At 38.4% G+C, this 21585-nt stretch overlaps 1 protein-coding gene across 1 annotated transcript; it reads left to right on the top strand.

Annotated features, from left to right (window-relative positions):
• The first annotated feature begins 16794 nt into the window (after positions 1 to 16794).
• Positions 16795 to 19117, top strand: LOC110162840 (mucin-2-like). The gene is made up of 5 exons (XM_055164461.1): positions 16795 to 16900; positions 17285 to 17482; positions 18200 to 18344; positions 18693 to 18801; positions 18888 to 19117. The coding sequence occupies exons 1-5, from the start codon at positions 16837 to 16839 to the stop codon at positions 19008 to 19010; spliced, it is 639 nt and encodes a 212-aa protein (XP_055020436.1). The 5' UTR covers positions 16795 to 16836; the 3' UTR covers positions 19011 to 19117.
• Positions 19118 to 21585: the final 2468 nt, after the last annotated feature.

Raw genomic sequence — 21585 nt, 5'->3', positions numbered from 1 at the left:
AAAAAACCACAGTGATGGAAAGTTCTGGATCTTCCTCTGGAAGAAAACATTTCTGGTGGATCCCAAGAGAGTAACTCCACCAGTGAACATTCATTTGAAATGTCAGGATCATCCTTCTCAAGAAGATACATCTTCCAGATCTGAGAGTTCTGAATCACAGCAAGTTACTTTCACTAGTGCATCTCCAAAAACTACCACTGCTAAAACCACAAGAAAAACCACAGTGATGGAAAGTTCTGGATCTTCCTCTGAAGAAAACATTTCTGGTGGATCCCAAGAGAGTAACTCCACCAGTGAACATTCATTTGAAATGTCAGGATCATCCTCTCAAGAAGAGATACATCTTCCAGATCTGAGAGTTCTGAATCACAGCAAGTTAATTTCACTAGTGCATCTCCAAAAACTACCACTGCTAAAACCACAAGAAAAACCACAGTGATGGAAAGTTCTGGATCTTCCTCTGAAGAAAACATTTCTGGTGGATCCCAAGAGAGTAACTCCACCAGTGAACATTCATTTGAAATGTCAGGATCATCCTCTCAAGAAGATACATCTTCCAGATCTGAGAGTTCTGAATCACAGCAAGTTACTTTCACTAGTGCATCTCCAAAAACTACCACTGCTAAAACCACAAGAAAAACCACAGTGATGGAAAGTTCTGGATCTTCCTCTGAAGAAAACATTTCTGGTGGATCCCAAGAGAGTAACTCCACCAGTGAACATTCATTTGAAATGTCAGGATCATCGTCTCAAGAAGATACATCTTCCAGATCTGAGAGTTCTGAATCACAGCAAGTTACTTTCACTAGTGCATCTCCAAAAACTACCACTGCTAAAACCACAAGAAAAACCACAGTGATGGAAAGTTCTGGATCTTCCTCTGAAGAAAACATTTCTGGTGGATCCCAAGAGAGTAACTCCACCAGTGAACATTCATTTGAAATGTCAGGATCATCGTCTCAAGAAGATACATCTTCCAGATCTGAGAGTTCTGAATCACAGCAAGTTAATTTCACTAGTGCATCTCCAAAAACTACCACTGCTAAAACCACAAGAAAAACCACAGTGATGGAAAGTTCTGGATCTTCCTCTGAAGAAAACATTTCTGGTGGATCCCAAGAGAGTAACTCCACCAGTGAACATTCATTTGAAATGTCAGGATCATCGTCTCAAGAAGATACATCTTCCAGATCTGAGAGTTCTGAATCACAGCAAGTTACTTTCACTAGTGCATCTCCAAAAACTACCACTGCTAAAACCACAAGAAAAAACCACAGTGATGGAAAGTTCTGGATCTTCCTCTGAAGAAAACATTTCTGGTGGATCCCAAGAGAGTAACTCCACCAGTGAACATTCATTTGAAATGTCAGGATCATCCTCTCAAGAAGATACATCTTCCAGATCTGAGAGTTCTGAATCACAGCAAGTTAATTTCACTAGTGCATCTCCAAAAACTACCACTGCTAAAACCACAAGAAAAACCACAGTGATGGAAAGTTCTGGATCTTACTCTGAAGAAGATATATCTTCCAGATATAAGCATTCTGGATCACAGGAAAGTACTTACACTAGTGCATTACCAAAAACTACCACAGCTAAAGCCAAAACGACAACCACGGTGATGGGAAGTCCTGGATCTTCTTCTCAAGAAGATACCTCCACTGGACATGAGAATTCTGGATCACAGCAAGTTACTTTAACTAGTTCAATGACTACCACTCCTAAAGCCAGAATGACAACCAAAGGCGTTGGAATTTCCAGTTCTGTTGGCTCTAAAAAAGGTAATTCCACCAGTGTTTTATATTTTCCAGTGGTTCCCATATTTTTTTTCATTCTTCAATCTGACTGCACCATTTTAGGACACAATTTTAAAATGTTTATTTTTTTATTTATTTTTTTTAAACCATCATAAATTTATCAGTTAATTGACAATAAACAGTTGAATCTAATCTAATATAATGTATTAGCATGTCCACTTTTCAAATAAAAAACAACTGACTGAACAAGACAATGCAAGAAACAAAAGCATATTGAAAATTGCTTAGATTAAAGATTAGAGAAAAAAATATTAGAGTAGAGAGTTAATGTGAATGTAAATCAAATATGCTTAATACTGTATTTAAGTTATCACAAACCCACCTTATTTTATGTCTCTTTTTAATTATCTGGAAAAAAAAAATTGTATTTTGCTTTCACCATTTTATGGTTAATTTTGAACATTTCTTTCTGTTCAACAGACTCCACAACTCTACAAATAACTCAAAAGTCTCCTGAGTATATTTTTGAGACTTCTTCAGGTTCTCGATCTAATGAAGGTAATTGGGCAAGTGGCTTTACTTGAAATAACTAATACAATTATCCTCCCTAATTTATATAAATACTGTGTTTATACTTTTTTTTCTCTCCACATCTGTAGTTTTTTCCACTGTACCAACACAAACAAGAACAACTCATCTAAAAAGAACCACTCTGAAGATAATTGTAGCTGTAAAAACCTCAGCTACTACTGACACTTCTGGATTTTCATCTGACAGAGATTCCGCATCTGGGTCTGGGGGTCGATCAACTTATTAAAGAAATTCTGCTATAACTAATATTAAACTATTTTTGATGACATTTTTCAAAATGCTATTCAAACTGTGAGAATTTTGTGAAAATAAAAATAAAATAATAATAATAAAGTAAAATTTTGGTCAATGTGAGTAACATTTACATAATAAAATACAGTAAATATATTAAAGCAATTCTCTGTGTTTGTGTTTGACTGCAGACTTGATATAAATTCTTCTTGGATTAATTTAGTTTACATGCATATGACAGAAATATTATCTACTGCATATCTATCTGTTGGAGCCAGTTTATACTTATTAAAGAAAATATGAATTTGATATAATATATATTTTTTCATTAGTCAGAAAGAATGGGGGGGGGCAGATTAGGCAGGAGTGAGATAGGAGGGAAGGAAATATATGAGGGACAAGAAAGTCAGTGAGGGGGAGAAAAAGAAAGAGTCTTGTTCTTTCTTGATGCCTTCTGTCTGATGAGAGTCATCAGGCGGGGGGTGTAGCTCTTGAGCTCGGTGTAGAAAGTATTCTGGAGATTTTTGTTTGTTATGCGCTGGAATTCAGCATACACCTGCAAAAGTGGAACATGTTTGTTACAATTGCGGTACAAACACACATACATAAATACATACATAAAAACTTTTAATTACCTCAGACAGCAGTTGAAGCACAGGCCACAACTCAAAAATGTCTTTCACAGGTGCTGCTGATACAACAATGTTCTGTCTAAGCAAGGCTATGTGCATCAGTTTACTTATAATCGTCATATTCCTGTCAACTTTTCTCAGATCACACACTATTTTTTCTCTATGGTGTTCAAGACTCTTGACATCTTCTCCCCAAGGAAGGTTTGGCAAGAAGTTCACCTCAGCACGCTTCGGTCTCTTAATATTTGAATGTGAACATTCATCATCTGGATTACTTTGATTCACTGTGATTTCTTGACATCCAGCTTTTCACATTTTGTTTCTCATGTTTGCCATTTGAGTCAGTCCATATGAAATCAGCCACCCTCCCCTATAAGCCATCTCAAATTTGGCTGAAAAAATTTAAGCTGTTTGCCCAGCCATCATAGCCTGTTCCAGATCCTTTTTCCCTTAAACATGGGTGCTTCTTCACAAAGGCTGCAGCAGCCTTTTCCATCTCTTTCTTGCACTGGTAAGCCTTGAATCCATATATGGCCATTTTTCAACTTAGTTTTCCTGAAACTGCTCACTTATTCCCAAACAAAATCTGCAGACAAAATGACTCAGTCATGAGCAGCCTGTCTGACCTCACAGTGTTAGAATTTGTTTGCTAGATGGTAGGTGGGTTCTTTTTATCAATTAACCAATCGCTGCTATTTGGTAGTCACGTATGTAATGCGCCGCTAATGGGGCTAACTGGTATATTAAGCTTTTCCCAAATCCTGTAGAAAGAAGGGCAATAACGTCTTTCCCCCTGATAAAATTCAGCAAACATTCTCTTTGTTCCTGCTTTAAATCCTCAATCTCGGGAATCGTTGACAACACAGAATATATGGCTCTTTGCTGATTGGCACTTCCGGGGTTTGTCTGTCTATTATATTTTGATTCCTGACCTAGTTGCTGGAGAGAAATGAAATTGGGCGGAGGCACTAGGTGGCACCAGTCTGGCTAAATGAACACACCATCATCTTCAAGAATTTTGACTTCACAAATCAATGGACCAAGAACAGAAGCATACCCTATTTTTGCACATCGGTAACAGCCCACTGTATAGTGTGCATAGCACTGCGCAAAGTTTGTGCACTTTGCATGATATGTCTAGAGGATTCGCTATTTCGAGGTCATTTATATATAGCTGTAGAGCTAATGCTAAAACCATTGTGATAGGATGACTAGTCAGTTTCTGTGTTTGTCACCTTTACATGGGCAAGAATATCTGTATTCTTTAACAATTTTTGCCATGTCTGAAGCAGTGGTACATACATACAAGCCATGCGTAATAAAGTGGTAGTTTTATTCAGTGTATTGTTTTCTTTGTATTTGTGATGAGAAATTACATATTACATTCCCTTGTTGCTTCACTAAAGATAATATTAGAGACCAGGAAAGCATTGACCACTTCATTCAGTGCAGAACTTGTAAGATTGTGGCATATTTGATTAGAGTACTTTCAGTTGCTTCTCTAATTAGTGGTTGAGAAAGTTCAAATATCTGATTCAGTTGCTGAATTAGAGATGTGCAGACTTGCTTGCATCTTAAAAAATAAAGAAGCCAGATTTCCTTTGATCTGATGTTTCAGTTCCACAGAATCACATATGTTGTCAGGTTGTTCTAATGTCCTTGGCACCCACTATCTAAGGTTGCATAAGAGCAAGTGGCTTCAAAGGTTTCGGTAAGCTCACCACCAGTGTGTCTGGTGAAATGCCAATACTGTGCACTCTACTTAGGTGCGAATTAAAGGTAGAATACACATTTGTACAATAGTCATGATGTTTATATGGACAATCCACTGTCATGTTTTTTTAAGTGTACTCTCATGTGACCAACTACAACAGATTCAGAAAACGCTTGCTCAGAAGTACACAGTAGACACTTAAAAGTCAAGCTCGTGCCTTTGATCTGGACTAATCTTTTCAAAACCATGAATCCTTGATAGGTGAAACCCAAGGGAATTCAGGAACAGAAAAGAACAAATGCACTCCACACAGAGACATGGTAAAGGGCTAATTTCAGAAAAGTGTCTGTGTTGTAATCTATAATGTGTGTGTAGTTGTCCCCTTGTGGTAAAATATGTTGCAGAGCATAGATTACAATGCCAAGCCATCTGGAAGAGTGAGGAAATGCTTTAATTTTAGCTCTCAGGTTATTTACAGTAAATCCATTAGAAATCTGAAACAGTTAATCAAAAATTGATTTGATTAGGCTATGTTAATTAGGCTATGCTAATAACCACATTTAAATAGCAGGACAGTAAGAATCATTTCTGTAAAACAGTCAACATTACATTTAAGATGACTAAAAACTTGCAAAGTCTTTTCTAAATTTGTAATTTTGGTGGTAATATTTTACTTCCTTACTTTTACTTGTCTAAATTACACAATATAATTACAGACAGATTATAATTATAATCTGTCAACTAAAAATAAAAGATGACCTCATTTATTTTTCATTTTGGATGGAACAGATGACAGAAGGATTCTATTTAAGTCACTGGCCTTGTTCACAGACACCCCTTTTTTCATCTTAAAGAACCTTTATATGACATGCAAACCTTAAAAAAAAATCAATCAACATGTGTGTGATCAGGAAAAAAATATGATTTTGCTGTTTGCAAGTCATTTTATAAATTCTTTAAAACCAGAAATCTGATAATCAGATTTTGAGTGCACGGATGAACAAGTCGGTCCGTGTATCTAACCTTTACAGTTAATAGAGATGCACAAATTCCAGGTGCTTGTGCTTGTACTCAATGTGGAAGCAATACCAAGAACGCTCATGGCTAGTCTCTCTGCCAAAGCTTGTGTTAGAAGCAAGCTAACTAGGCTCTAGCTAAGGAGCGCTGGCGATTCTGTGCTTATGCTCGTCTTGCGACTTATGTATGTTCACACTGTAAGTGTCTGCCACGAACAAGGTAAATTATTTACATATTAACCTATGTAAAGGCGCGTTGATGTGCGAATAAAGTTCTGCGATGTGAATGAAGCAAACTGGGTGGCACATTTTGAATGGCATGAATAGGTCAATTGAGCGGTGCAAATTTGCGACTCAGGCATTAATGTGCGAAGGCCCAAAAGGGAGGGGCTTGCGAATGAAGTGAAAAATTTGGTTAAGTTGACAATTTTGAACTTTCTGTGTCTATTTGCAGTCAGCCAATCAGGGGCTGTGTTCTGATAGTGACGTAAGGTCTATATAATGCTGAGACAAACGTGAGCTTTCATTCAGTATGGAGGATACGCCCATTGTTGTCATAGGAAACGAGCCAATCTTGTACGATACCACCATGAGCCAGTACAGAGACCGGAATAAAAAGGACCTTGCTTGGAGAAGAGTGAGCGAGGTTGTTGGAGGACCAGGTAAGTTGTTATAAAATGTTATATAGCTCTAGCATGTAGCAATGATACACTACTACACTAGTAACTAGTCTGCTTCTGAATAGACTTTTCTGACTTAGCATACAACATTTATTGTGTTTCAAATCAAGTTAAGAAATTGCTATGGATCACAAGTTGCCTATTTTAATGTTAACAATGACAAGTACTAAACTGCACCAAAATTTCCCACCTTTGAAACTACGTTAAGGCAAAGGAGACTAGCCACTCCTGAATGGACTTCTCTGGCTTGGCATACAGCGTTTATTTTGTTTCAGATCAAAAGTTTAGCAAATACTATTGATCAGGAGTTGCCAATTTTAATGTTTTTAATAATGTGCGCTAAATTGCGCCCAAATTTCTGTGCAGTTATTCCATTGAAGAAGTACCGTTGAATGAACATTTCATTTGATAATATTTTAATAGTGTAAACTATTCTAATATATATATATATTTTTTTTTTGTTTGTCAGAGGATGTGTGCCAGAAAAATGGAAGGGCCTGAGGGACATCTACTTAAAGAAGACACAAAAGAGGAGTGGGTCAGCAGGAGGAATAAAGAGAGAATGGGAGTACTCCAGGTTCATGGTCTTCCTCAACCCTTTTACTACACCTCTTGAGACCACCGGCAATATGAGTGTCGACGAGAACTTGGAGTACTCTAAGGACCAGGATACTGAGGAGTGAGAGATGGAAGGTATGTACATTATTGTTTTTGTGTTAGCAGTTATCTGTTATTAGAGTAATTATCATTAATATCAATCAAGCGCAATCAGAGATAGCAAACTGGTCCCCATGAGCCATCGGTGGGGGCTTGTGTGATGATTGGGTGAATATTTTAGCGAGGCACGAGGAACTACATTAAAACATATTTAGGTAAAATATAAATTAAATAAATAAAAAAATATATTAAAAAAAAGCTCTTCATTGGTTTGTGGGTGGCTCAAATCAGAATTTCATCAAATACTGTTTTGATGAAATTCTGATTTGATGCCCCTAGCTCCTGGAGAGGATCCTTTGCAGCCGCTGTGTCAGGTTGCTGCAGACAATGCCTCACAGGAGCAGTGTATGTGTGGGGGATACTTTCAGAGCGTACTTCACTGCAGAGGGAGCAGTACTGTGACAGCCCACTGAGTAAAAGTCCTTGTCAGGACTACAACGGCTCTATTAAGAGCCACCCACAAACCAATGAAGAGCTTTTTTTTATAATTTTTTATTTATTTAATTTATATTTTACCTAAATATGTTTTAATCTAGTATTGTGCTTTTCTTTTCTCCTCGTGCCTCGCTAAAATATTCAGGTTATAAGCTTTTGTTTCTATAAAATGGATAAGCGACAAGACTTTTATCAGGGACTGTACACACTGGAAATGTATTTAATTTCATTATAGGTCTACTAGAGGGTGATTGAAGCATAGCATAGCTTCAACCATCTCCTTGCAGCCATTTTCAAAATCATAATTTGTGTACTTATGTCTGTTGTTGTTAGTATTTTCATATGAATAGTATGGTTTGCAATCATATCTCATCATTTACCTTTTTTTGAAATTGTAATTTCTTCTTTTAGTTGGAGTGTACAAAAATCCCTCAAATGCCATTAATCTTTATCAAATTTTGTCAAACCAGCCCTTGTGAATCAGCACAACCCACAAAGTAAAAGAAGATGACATAGCCAACTTAACCCACTAGATGGCACCATATGACTCCGGTAGTGATTGATTCTATTTAAGTACACTGGAAATTTATATTTATAAATATATATCTATACATTAGATGGGAACAATGATAAATGTGCAGAGTTGTTTCTACTACATCACCAACAGTCATTCCAAAGTTAATAGTTAATTTAGGTCTCTGGATATCAAAGCATTTATTAACCCAAGACATGCTCATGGATACCAAAGCATTCACTAACTGAAGACATATGGACAGGTGCTCTGCAGCACATAGGGCACCTGTAGTTGGTGGCCTGGAGGGTGATCCTGACTCCAACACGTTACAGCAGATCCTCAAACTGGGTCCGGGACAGTCGAAAGTACTGCTGAAAACAGCTGTCATCCAGATGCAGCTCTTGGAGGAGATGGTGGAACTCTCCAAACTCAGAGAAACACTGGAGGATTGGGTGAACCCAAAAATGACACCGAACACACCTTGGTTCACGTCTCCTCCACACTGAATAAAGCACCGTAACCCACTCGATGCAGTTTCAAAATGAAAACAGCAGACACAGAGGACAGAGCGCAGCTGCAGTTGATCCTTCTGGAGCAAACACAGCGAATAGAGCAGATTTACTCACGCGACCAAATTCCCAAACTTGAGCGTCCTGGATGCATGAATAACTCAGAAAAGGCAAGCAGCAAACTGTGGGGGGGGTTCATGCTATTTGTTCGCGCCAGATGCTTGCTGTGTGAACCAGGCCTTTATAATAAAAAAAAAAAAACTATCTACCAACTGACTAGAGCAGTATTTAAGCTTTCAAGAGAGGTATAGCATGTCCATATTGGTCAAGGTCTGCCTGTGGTAAAAGTAAAATAATACTATGCTAAATTCATGACTACTATGCTAAAATCACGACTATTATGTTCTTCTGTTTGGACATGTTGATCTGGTAAAACTGACTTTAATAACTCACGCTCTCCTCGGGTCACATTGACCCGAAGAAACATTCTTTGGGTCAATGTGACCCCGAGGAGAGCGTGAGGTTAAGAGCGCCTTGCCCCCGCCTCCTTCACTAGCGCATGCATTCAACTTTTCCTTTCTCACTTACTTTCACCCTTCTAGTGCTAGGCTGACTGATTCTGCTCCCACATCGTAGGCAAAAGAAAGCATGTTTAGATTATAGAAACATGAACAGAGAGGTGTACAGCTGCGGTACTGAAAAAGAGCAGACAGTTCATGTGTCGGCACACTCTGTAGATGCAGATTTACTAGAAGATGCAAACAAGTGCAGAATATTTCTGCATTATACTGCGATGTCACTTAACTGCCAAGGTTAAAATACAAATAGAGAGAAGTGAGGTGAGAGGATTGATATGAGCAAGGAGACAGATACTTGTGGGTGCGCACACATTTTCTGGACTCCTTTCACTACGACGACAGACTGTCTGTAGCCTACCCATAATCTCAACCGCTCCATAACCTTAACCATTATCTTTCAACCCAACAAACATGGGAACATAGAACCCATTTTAACTTAAGGGCTGCAACTTGTGCTGTTGAAGAAGACAAGTGCACTGTGAACTAGCAGTGTGCTCTGTGAACACACATTTACCGGTTTGTGCTTAAGTAAAATTTCCCCATGTAGATTAAGTAATGCACATAAAATATCACTCAAACCATAAACCTATTGTCACCATCTATTAGCCTATGTTCCTTATCTTGGGCAGGCAGCAAAGTAGAATAGGGCTTGGGATCACGCGTTGCATTCTGGGACATGGCGGCCATATTGATGGCCACACAAGTGTAATTCACTATAGAAACGAACAGTAAGTCGCACGAGAAGAAGCAGAATTAGGAGAAAGAAAGTAAGAAAAATATGTTAACATCCCAAAAAGGATGCAGAATAGACTAGGATATGATAAATAGGGAAACCAGGGACAGTATAAGGATAAAATCTGCATTTTAAACAGTTTGGCTACCTTGTTTGTGCTGTGAGCGCCTGCACTTCAGAACAGTTCCGAAGCTACAAGCTGTTGAAATCTCATATGCAGTTTACAAACGGATGGGTTCAGGAGCTGCAGATCTTAAATCCGGCAAACGGCGAGAACACAGTAATCCGGACACAGCTGCGCTCCACCTAGTTTGTAACGCTAAGTACAAACAAAATTCACACATGTGCTTTTAAATATGTGTTTCAAAAGTGTAGTTAAGCTATATACATTAATATTCACATGTTATAAGTTACTGTTGTATATATAAATGCCATTTATATGCCATGTATATACATATTACTGAGAGGTTGAGGTCAGTGTTTGGTTTCCTGCATAGTATGAAACATAATGAAGTGTTGACATTATCTGTCATTTTTAAAATGTAAAGTGTTTATTTTGTATGTGTATTACTTTATTATTACTGCTGTTTTTTCCCCCAGTTTTAAGAAAAATGAACAAATGCTTCATGTATATTTATTTATGTCTCCTCAGGTCTTGCACTCCCAGGACATCAATGTGACTCCTCTGAAGCCACGGGTCATCATTGCCTTGGAAATAAACACTGAAACAAATCTGTGACACTTCTTGCTTTGCAGATCATACTGTTATCGCTTCTTGTTTATAAGACATGTATTTAAGTATGTTTATTGTGAAGATCGTGGGTATGGATGCAACAGACACTGGCTGTATTTAATACACATTTATTTCAGCTCAACACTAGGGCTCATGTTTGTCAGAGCACAACACACAGACACAGTCTTATCAAGGAATGTCATGTCTTCATCCTTGCACAGCAACACCATGTGAATTGGTACTTTAGATGACAAAATAGTGTAGTCCACATTTCTTGCATCTAAGCTGACAGTGTCCTTTTGTGAAGGCAGCGATCTTTACCTCAGCACACATAAGTCCCTCACTGTCCTGTATATCAAAGCCACGATCAGCTAACACCAAATCTCTACGTAATAATTTATCCACAGTACCACCCTTATCAGTTACATGCTTATCACTGATGCCCTGTGGTGTAACACCAATAATGTACTTCAAAGTTGTACTGTGTTTGTAGTGGGAATATGACGGAGCTTGAGCTTTAAGATTTGATGGTCTCTGTGTGAGTATTTCAAAGCAGTCCAAAATAACAGCAACACGCTTCACAAAGGCCTCCACAAACTGATGGGGCATAGCTGCATACAACGTATCTCATCCCTGGCCAGTTAATCAAAGGGCTGATGTGCACATGCAAAACATTTATGACATTACTGAAGGTTTTGGAAACAGTCTACACAAAAGAGGTGGGCAATGTGTTGTACTGGTAAATTTAGTCTAAGGCGCATGAGAGTCATGAAAAGCATCTGAAAAGGGGACAGGACTTTACTGCTCTGTGTCATGTGTGGTTCAACACGGGTTAAAACAACCCTGAAAACTTTAAAGTGTGGCAGTCCAGTGCAGTACTTCACTTTGATGTTGTCATCCTTCAGGAAATGCTCGTCCATTTTTCTCTGGCCTAGCTCACATTTCAGGGCCCTGTCCAGTGTGGTGAAATCACAGCGTTGTTGACAGAAATCACATTCTGTCATCAGTCTCTGGTCAGCTCCATCCTCTAGACTTACTGGTGCAGGTGTTCCCACTGTTGATCAGATAAGGAATTTTTTTTAGCTCAATGTGCCACATGCAACTACAACAGAAAACAATATAAGGTCTTGCATCTGCTGGTTCTGTAAGGCTTACCTGGTGGAACAAGGTCATCAGTAACTGTCTCATCCAACGCAGGTGTACTGTCAATCTTTCGCCATTTTTTCATTTCCTGTCTCTCATAGTCTGCAGTCTCTGTGGCCTTCTTCTCAGTGTGGCCCAAATGCAGTGATGGTGCCCAGTCCAAATGCGAGTTGTACATTTCATTTGCTGGTTTTCCTAGTAACACAATCAAAATGATCATCCCATATCAGAAGTGTAGCAGAAGAAGTTGTGTATGTGGTGAAGGAGAGAAGGAAAGAAACCGCAAAATCGTACACCATCTTTAACTTACCAGACTGAAAATGCAGGATACTGTGGAAAGTTATGTTTGGTCGTTTTATAGCCGTGATCCAAGCGAGTTGACGACTCTTGGGTATCTCAGGTACTTGGTCTCTGTGGTTGCGCCTCCAAGCGGGAAAACAGTGAAAAGTTAGTCCACTTTTGTGCTTTTTTCCCTGGCGATCATGTGTTACGCTGTTACACCCCACAACACAGCAACGGTTTACCATATTTGACATAGTGATAATAGGCAAGTTTCAGCTGACGTCATTGTTATTAAAAGCCCGCGTTGCATGCTGGGAAATATTTTGGTCGGAGGCAAGAAACATGATAGCGTCAAACACAGTGCATAACCTCGCGTATTTATCCCCGATAATGGTAAATTTCTGCTGCATTATCGGACGCACAAATAGAAGCACGGAAGAAGGAAAATGTCTTTTTCGTATTCCGAGTGAAAAGAACCACTAACGGTGAAATAAACGGCTTTCAAACATCCGCAGAGCAAACGCAGAAGATCCTAACAAACCGTGGACTCCAACAAGTTCAACAACACATCGAGACTCTTGGAGGTTTTCATCTTTTCTGCTGTGAATGGCCCAGGAGTTTCCACCAAGTCATTGTGGATATCGCCAAAGTGAATATTTGTCCAGGTAGTTGGGGATTCTGACCAGAAATTTGGTTTCGTCCACATTTTGTAGGGGTTGAAAAGGGTGATTTGGCTCCATCGATGCTTATGACCAATTTCGTCTTCGGTTCTCTGTCATTAGACTGGATAAATAACCGGGATCAATACCCTTTACGTGCTTTCTCGCTCCATCCGTCATGATGAATTAGTGTTTCTTGCCTCTGACCAAAATAATTCCCAGCATGCAACGCGCACTTTTGTCAGTAATGAAACTCGCCTATAGTAACTGATCAAATGAAGCTGCATGGCCGAGAGGGAGTACATCTGTAAACAGCGCACAGTGATCCAAGTAACAGGTAAGGAGGCCTCCAACATGGCGGCCATGTCAAGTGATGACATCACGATCCCAAGCCCTATAGCTAACGTTAGCACGTGATACAGGATTTAGCTAATCAAAACGTGAAAGAAAAAGACAATATACTATATCATCACTTAACAAGTATATATCTCGAGGAAAGTGTATGTATGATGCTCTCTGATTAAAACTTACAATCGAGGCTCCCTTCATGGCCTCTGTCGTCAGTTGAAGCAAACTAAAGTCCAAGTCCAAGTCCAGGCATGTGTAACCGAGGGTTAGTTTATACGTATGATGTATAAAGGATGCAGTGGATGGTCAAAGAGAGACAGAGTCAAAGATAAAATTTAAGAATAATTTATTTATAAACCACCAGTTTAGGAAAAATTTATCATTTATTATAACATTTTTTTTAAATACTGAAGGCTGCAGGCGCATGTGGCAAAGGCCCAAACTTGAGGAGATCGAGCACTCGTCACTCTCCGTGCAACACACACACACACACACACACACACACACACACACAGAGACACACAGAGACACACACAGAGACACACACAGAGACACACACACACACACACACACACACACACACACACACACACACACACAGAGACACACACACACAGAGACACACAGAGACACACACACACACACACACACACACACACACACACACACACACACACACACACAAATAAACACAACTTGCTAGGACAACTAAAACACACAAATACGTGAAGGAACAGCACGTGAGGACTGATGAAGCCCAAGTGAGAGACCTGCGCACCAACCCTCCAGCAGACGGGTCCGCCCACGTCCAACCAGCCCTGAAGCAAGAAAAACAAAAGCCAACACAAACCAAAAAGATACAACTAAGAGGTTAACAAAACAAATGAATATGAACTCAATATACGGACAAATTAAACCCAAAATAACCAACGCAAAAGACCCAAATAAAACGACAAATGGCCAGCGGCATCTATGAAACACAAACAAATATTAAAAGCCCACAGAAACAAAGAATGAAAAATACAGTCAAAAAGAACTTAAATTACCTAATGAAAAGGTCAAATGAGTGGGTTAAAAAGGTGCCCTCCCAGGCAGATGCATCAGGTGGTCAGAGTCTAAAAAAAACAAACAGGCACCCAAATAACCAGTGAGATAAAAACATACTTAGTAACAGAGGGACACCCACCAGGCCTACAGCATAATGTGAAGGAAACGGAGGAAAACAGCGAGCAGGTAGTTTGGGGGTGAGAGAGCAGCTTACCTCTAGCTTCAGCTATGGACCTTAAATGCCCAGCGGCAAACTGGAAGTGTAGGGCACCGTCACGTGATATTGTGAACTGTGAAGGGCAACTGTGATTCGGTCACATATGTGTTGACATGTGACAAACAAGTGGATGTTTCAAAATAACACAAGGGGAAGTGCAAGGATACCAACATTTTACAGTTTCAAAAGTAAAGTTTTAACAGAAGATAGGGCATACAACCACACATACATTAGATAATCTAGTATCTAATGCTGATTAATTAGAACATCTAGTATCTAAAGTTGATTGATAAGATAATTTAGTATCTAATGTTGATTGTATGACCTATTTTCTGTTCATTTTCTAAGATGTATCTGTGTTTTTTTCTGCTCTGTTAACCCAAGAAGCTTAATGTGAGGCTTTTAATGCTGAAGAGTAAAGAAAAGAAAATGCATTTTGATGAAGATAAATGTTGAATCTGAGTGCTTTCCAGCTGAAACAGCTTCTGCTCACTGTTCCCTGCTAAAATAATAAATAATTAAATATTTCAGTTAAATGTTAATAATATTAGGCTACAGTTATGTTTTTTTTTTTAAGTACTTAATTAAAACATTTAGATTAAAAATAAGAAAATCTGATAGATGCATCTAAAAATAAAAAAATAGAATTAAGAAGAGCATCTAACATTCTTTTAATTAGACTGAAGTTTTTGATTCATTTGAGTGTTCAGGTTTACAGTGTATTAAAATCTTTCTATCTTCATGGAGACCAAACCAGACTGAACAACAAGTCAAGTATTTTTGAGCTGTAAAACCATCTGTAATAATAATAATAATAAATGTAAGGTAGAAGGGTTTAATTTCATACTGTGGAACATTCCAAGCAGAGCAATGACATCTCCATAGAAACAAACAGGTGACAGACCCAGGGCACCTTTAAAATAAATGGATAAAGGAAAATACTAGATCTCTGTGAGTGCTTTTATTTTTATGATGTCAGTTACAAACTTCCTCAAAATAGAAGGACACAACTCAGTCTAATATATTCTATTAAAAAAGTCCAACTTTTACTAAACCGTCTACAACAATTATGCAGACGACACTCAGATCTACGTCTCTCTGGCAGCAGGAGACTATGGGCCAGTGGAGTCACTTTGGTCACTGCATCCAACAGATCAGTGTGTGGATGCAAAACAACTTTCTCCAGCTAAACTCTGACAAGACTGAAGTCATAGTGTTTGGTCCACAGAAACAAAGGGACAGTGTCAGCATCACCTCCAGTCTCTCTCTCTAAAACCTTCAAATCAGGCAAGAAATCTAGGGGTAATAATGGACTCAGACTTGAACTTTAACAGTCACATAAAATCAATAACATCTGCAGCCTTTTACCATCTAAAAAAACATAGCAAAAATCAAAGGTTTACTGTCTAAATCAGACTTGGAGAGACTTATCCATGTGTTTGTCTCCAGTAGGTTAGATACTGTAATGGTCTGCTCACTGGTCTCTCCAAACGAGCTGTGAGACGCTGCAGAACATCCAGAACATCCAGAACATCCAGAACATCCAGAACGCTGCAGCTCGGGTCCTGACTCGAACTAGGAAGTACGAGCACATAAGTCCTGTGCTCAGGTCTCTGCACTGGCTCCTGTGGCTCAGTGAGACTTTAAAGCAGCTCTGCTTGTACAAGTCTCTCCATGGCCGAGCACCAAAGTACATCTGTGACATGTTAGTGTCATATGAACCATCTCACACTCTGAGGAGCTCAGGGACCGACCTCCTGCTGGTGCCCAGAGTCACGACTAAACAAGGGGAGTCAGAGTTTCAGGTTCATGCAGCTAAAACCTGGAACAGTCTGAACATGTGAGACAGACTCTTCTGTGACGCTGTTTAAATCCAGACTCAAAACATTTCTGTTTAACTGTGCAAATAACTGAAAGGTTTTCATTCCGCACTCTTCTCTCCAATTTATGTCTCTCTTTTTTAATTTTAATCTTCATGATTATTTATGTTTTTATTTGTTTTTATTATGATTTTAATGTATTTCTTATTCTGTAAAGCACTTTGAATTACTTTGTGTACGAATTGTGCTGTACAAATAAACTTGCCTTGCCTATTTTTAGCCATGAATATGAACAAAAGAACAAGTCAAGACAACAACTATAGATTATTGTTTGTGGAAATGCCAAATGTTAATTCCTTTATTGTCAAGGGTGTTGTTTGTCCTAAGATAAGGGTGGAGTGATTCAATATAAGTGCTTCCTCAGAGACAATCCAAAATATCCTCAACTTCAGAGCCTGGACTGCCAACAATCAACCCAAAATGGACAGCAAGATTATCTGTTTGATGCTTCTGCTGGGATTGTATGGAGGAACAGCTGTACAAGGTAAAAAAAAAACTTCTATTTTTATTAGATCTAGATTTAGACACACTTTATTGATCCACAAGGGAAGTTACTTATCCTAAACTTTTCAAAGTTTGTAAAGAAATATATTTCAAATCCTGAAAATTGGAACACAATGTAGAAATTGGGATTTAAAAAATTATATTACAATGATACATGATACAAGATACATGTGAGTGATATTTGAGCTCAGTATAACGACATTTACAATTGAATAATAATAATAATAATAATAATAATTATTATTATTATTATTATTATTATTACTTTATTTAATATGTGATTATTGTAAACGTTTAGCACAATTAATGAAGAATGTTCTTTTGTATAATATTAATAAAATTATCTTTTCTTTCCTAAATGTAGCTCGTAATTGTAACATAACTACTACTGCTCCACCTACAACTACTCCTACCTCAACTACAACCTTAGGTGTACTTATATCACCTAACCCTGATACAACTACACCTCCCCCTACTACAACTATACCTGACACTGATACATTTACAACTGTCTCTACTACAACAATTGAAACTACAATGACAGCTCCACCATCAACCACACGTGAGTCCTTCACCCACACTACTGCTGTGCTCTTGACTTTGGGATAGCATTAATATATTGTGCTTAGTTATTGACCAAAAATATTGCATTTTACTATCAAAACATACTTTAATATTTATTTTGTTTAATTCACATACTTGGGCGAATGTGTCTTCTCTCTTTTTTTTTTCATTGTTCAAGTTGCAGCAGAATGTGACATCTTTCACCTCTCAGCTCTTTGCTCTTATAGTTTTTTTAACCATTAATTAAAATAAGCTGAAAATCTTTGTATTGACAATATAAATAGCTCTTCTCTCTTCTCTGTTCTTCAAAGTTGACATGAGTAAAACTAGATTTGGTAATCACAGAAACCAACCTGAAACCACCAGCCTCAACAGTCCAGTGTCCTCTGAGAAGCTGTGCTGTACTGGATACACCAAAAGCCTTTAAACCAAGTCCAGTTCCTTTTACAATTGTGACTGTGTCTCGTCCATTGTACTTGTCATGGTCTTCAGAATCTTTAATGAATGACCACACAAACATTTGATTTTGGTAGAATTTGCTTTTGCTACAGCACTGAAAAGGAAACATGCTCACTTATGTCAACAAAACCTAAAGACAACATTAGGTTGCCCTCTTGTGGCTGTACTAGCTGGTTACAGAGTTGTGACAAATTGAAACTGCACCAGTGGGTTTAAAATCCACAGTTTGATTCACACATGTCTCTGTCTGTTGCAGCATGTAAACCGTTCACCAGCACTGAGCTGGCGGGGGAGGAACTTACAAGGCTCTTTAACTCACCTGTGTACAAAGCTGAGTGGATGGTGAGGCCCCTGGACGACCTGCCAGTCATCATAGGACCCATCTCCCACACTGGAGTCAGGTGAGCACCACCTGCAACTGGAAACACTGAACCACACACCACAGTGCATTTAAAATATATTGTACAGCTGTTCCACAGTATGGCATTAAATCATAATATATTCATAAAGAGCAGCTGGCGAAGCTACAGGCCAGATCTGTGGAGAGGGAATCCTCGCTTACATGAATGAATGTTTTGCTCTGTTAATAAAAATATCTTTAAAAATATATAAAATGGACATGTTTAATGCCATATTGTGGAACATTCTAGTGCCTCTTATCTATTTATTATTTTCTCTACTTGAGGTGTTTTTGTTGTCATTGCCACTGAATCATTATTTTCAGGATAAAGTGTTCACATTTGTTTTAGGGTGACGTTGTGTGACGGCTCACAGTGGCTCATTCACAAAGGGCCTGGTTATGGCAAAGACTCTGAAACAGTAGTGACCAGTGCCACACACATGTCTGACAGGTGGAAGGTAAGAGACACAGAACAATGAAAACACAGCCCATGTATCTCAGCAGCAGTAACGCAGTAATAATGTCTGTATATTTTTCATTTCAGACATTATGCACCAAGGATTTCAAGGGAAAAAAGACAGTGTCTGAATTGATGAATGCAGCTGGAACCACATACAATTTACTGTTTAACTGCCATGTCGCATCCATAACAATCATGTTTCAATGATGTGACTCATGCTGTGTCCATTCTTTAACGCCCCCATACTACAATATTCTCTGATCTACTATATGTTATAATGTGGTTTCCTCATTAAAATACTTACAAATACAGACCTGGAGTTGTGTTTTGTTTCATTCACACATGTTTAACACACAAGCCCTGCATATTTAGTTCTTCTCTCGAAAAGAAAACACTCCTTGTGATGTCACGTGGTAATACACAAATTGCTTGACTGTATTTTTATACCTTCACTAGAATCATCTGGATCATTTCAGCCCTGGACTTGCCAATCCAAACTAAAGGTAAAAAGCAGCCATTAACTTGAAATTACTCATGACATCACAAAGTGGAACTCCAAGTATATTTTTGAGGAGCTAGTGTTATAGCATGGCTTAAAGAGTCATTTTTTACATATTGTGGGACAGTTAAGACATATTTTTTAAAGATACAGTTTGTAATTGTCTGGGGATGACATGTCACCTGCACGATTCTATGGAAACAGAAAGTTACACCCACACTTCAGAACATTCTTTATGGAGATAGAAGTGTTATATGTGTTATATATACATGATATATAGTGATATTAGTCAATAGAAGCAACAATTCTGTGGAAACAAGCAGGAAGAGTCCCTTCTCTAGGTCAAATAACAGTTCAGCATCTTCTCTTGTCACAAGTGGGATTTTCCATAACCTCAACCTGTGACACTGTCAGAATAAATAAACAAATGTGAGATCATTTTTCCACAATCTCTTCAGAAGGTGGAGTCAGTATTGAACTGCAAAGACGTGAGTGTGTCAGCTGAAACTACTTTAACCAATAAGACTGATATTGTAAGTTTTTTGGATCCAATCCCTAACAAATAATGATATGGTTCAGTGTTTGTGTATTTCTATTTTGGATAAAGCTTTAAATCTCAAACAGAGCTCTATAAGTCCATCTGAGTCTATATGATTTATAATATACCATGAATGCAAACCATAGGCAATGTCAAAGCAATGGCCAATATGGATCCTAACAAAAAAATTGTCAGCACTTTGTTTGGTAACACTTCCTTTTTGGAGATATAATTGTTACAAAACGAGCTGATCTAATACGATACCGGCATGAACCAGTACAGAGACTGGAATAAAAAGGACCTTGCTTAGAGAAGAGTGAGCGAGGTTGCTGGAGAAGCAGGTAAGTTGTTATAAAATGTTATATAGCTCTATAGCATGTAGCAATGTTGTAACTAGTAACTAGTCTGCTTCTGTATGGACTTTTCTGGATTAGCATACAGCATTTATTGTGTTTCAAATCAAGTTACAATTGCTTTTGATCACAAGTTGCTTATTTTAATGTTAATAATGAATGTGCACAAAATTTCTGTGTAATTATTCCATTGAAGAAGTACCGTTGAATGTTGATCATATTTTAATATTGTAAACTATACTGATATTTTTGTTTGTTTTTCAGAGGATGTGTGCCGGAAAAATGGAAGGGCCTGAGGGACATTTACATAAAGAAGACAAGAGGAGTGGGTCAGCAGGAGGAATAAAGAAAGAGTGGAAATACTCCAGGTTCATGGTCTTCCTCGACCCTCTTACTAAACCTCGCCAGACCACCGGCAATATGAGTGTTGAGGAGAACTTGGAGTACTCTAAGGACCAGGATCCTGAGGAGTCAGAGATGGAAGGTATGTACATTAATATTGTTTTTGTGTGAGCAGTTATCTGTTATTAGAGTAATTAACATTAATATTAAACAATATTGTGACAGAGTCAGTTTCTCGTGAGGGGAGTGACAGGTCTTCTCTGTCCCTCGCTGCTTCCTCTCCCTCCCCAGCCCCTGGTCCATCCCCACCTCCTGCTGCACCCACAGGTGGGTAAGCAGTTCTGTGTGTGCAGTGCTTGTGTACATCACATGTAACCACTGAACCTTGAAACTGTGGCTTAACTATCAGGCACCTCATTGTACATTGTGTACATTTTATAATGACACCAAGAAGAGGAGGAAAACATCCCCAGGAGCCTGTTTCAGAGGTGGAGCAGGCTCTACTCGACACCCTGAGGAATAGACCACCTCCGAGAGAGTTCAGCTCAGACAAGTTTTTCCTCCTCGGTCTAGCTCCTGCTCTGTTGGACATTCTGCCTTAGGAAAAATATTTTTTTTTAATTTTTAAATAACAAAACTCATTTTTGAGTGCCACACAGTATTAATGAATTTGCAACCTTCAGAAAATTTGACCCCGACTCACAGAATGTAAAAAAGAGGAAAGCTCAACAGCAAGGACCGACACCAGTCTCTTTCATCCTCTCCTTTATTCTGTCCCTCAGCTCTTCCCTTCTCCAAGCAAGGTCCTTTGTATTCTGCTCTCTGCAATATGTAAATATAAATAAATATGTTAAATTGTACCTTTTGTATTTTGTACATCCTGGGAGATGCCAAAAAATGCAATTTATGATCTTCTTATGCACATCATTAATATCATATCATCATATTTGTTACTGGTTATGTATAAACCATTTGTAACTATTAATGTTTCATCATAGTTGACACTAGAAAATAATGCTGGTATACACCAACAAACACGATTGTGACAAC

This window comes from Boleophthalmus pectinirostris, unplaced genomic scaffold (genome assembly GCF_026225935.1).
Source record: "Boleophthalmus pectinirostris isolate CB_2022bp ecotype Guang Dong unplaced genomic scaffold, ASM2622593v1 HiC_scaffold_7, whole genome shotgun sequence".
Lineage (NCBI taxonomy): Eukaryota > Metazoa > Chordata > Actinopteri > Gobiiformes > Gobiidae > Boleophthalmus > Boleophthalmus pectinirostris.
This window is presented reverse-complemented; position numbering and strand designations above follow the sequence as displayed.

What these genes read in the sequence shown, in the direction of transcription:
- LOC110162840 (XM_055164461.1), top strand. Translation starts at nt 16,837, where the DNA reads ATGGACAGCAAGATTATCTGTTTGATGCTTCTGCTGGGATTGTATGGA. An exon ending in ATCTCCCACACTGGAGTCAG is followed by an intron (nt 18,345 to 18,692) that starts GTGAGCACCACC and finishes CATTTGTTTTAG; the next exon opens with GGTGACGTTGTGTGACGGCT. An exon ending in ACATGTCTGACAGGTGGAAG is followed by an intron (nt 18,802 to 18,887) that starts GTAAGAGACACA and finishes TTTTCATTTCAG; the next exon opens with ACATTATGCACCAAGGATTT.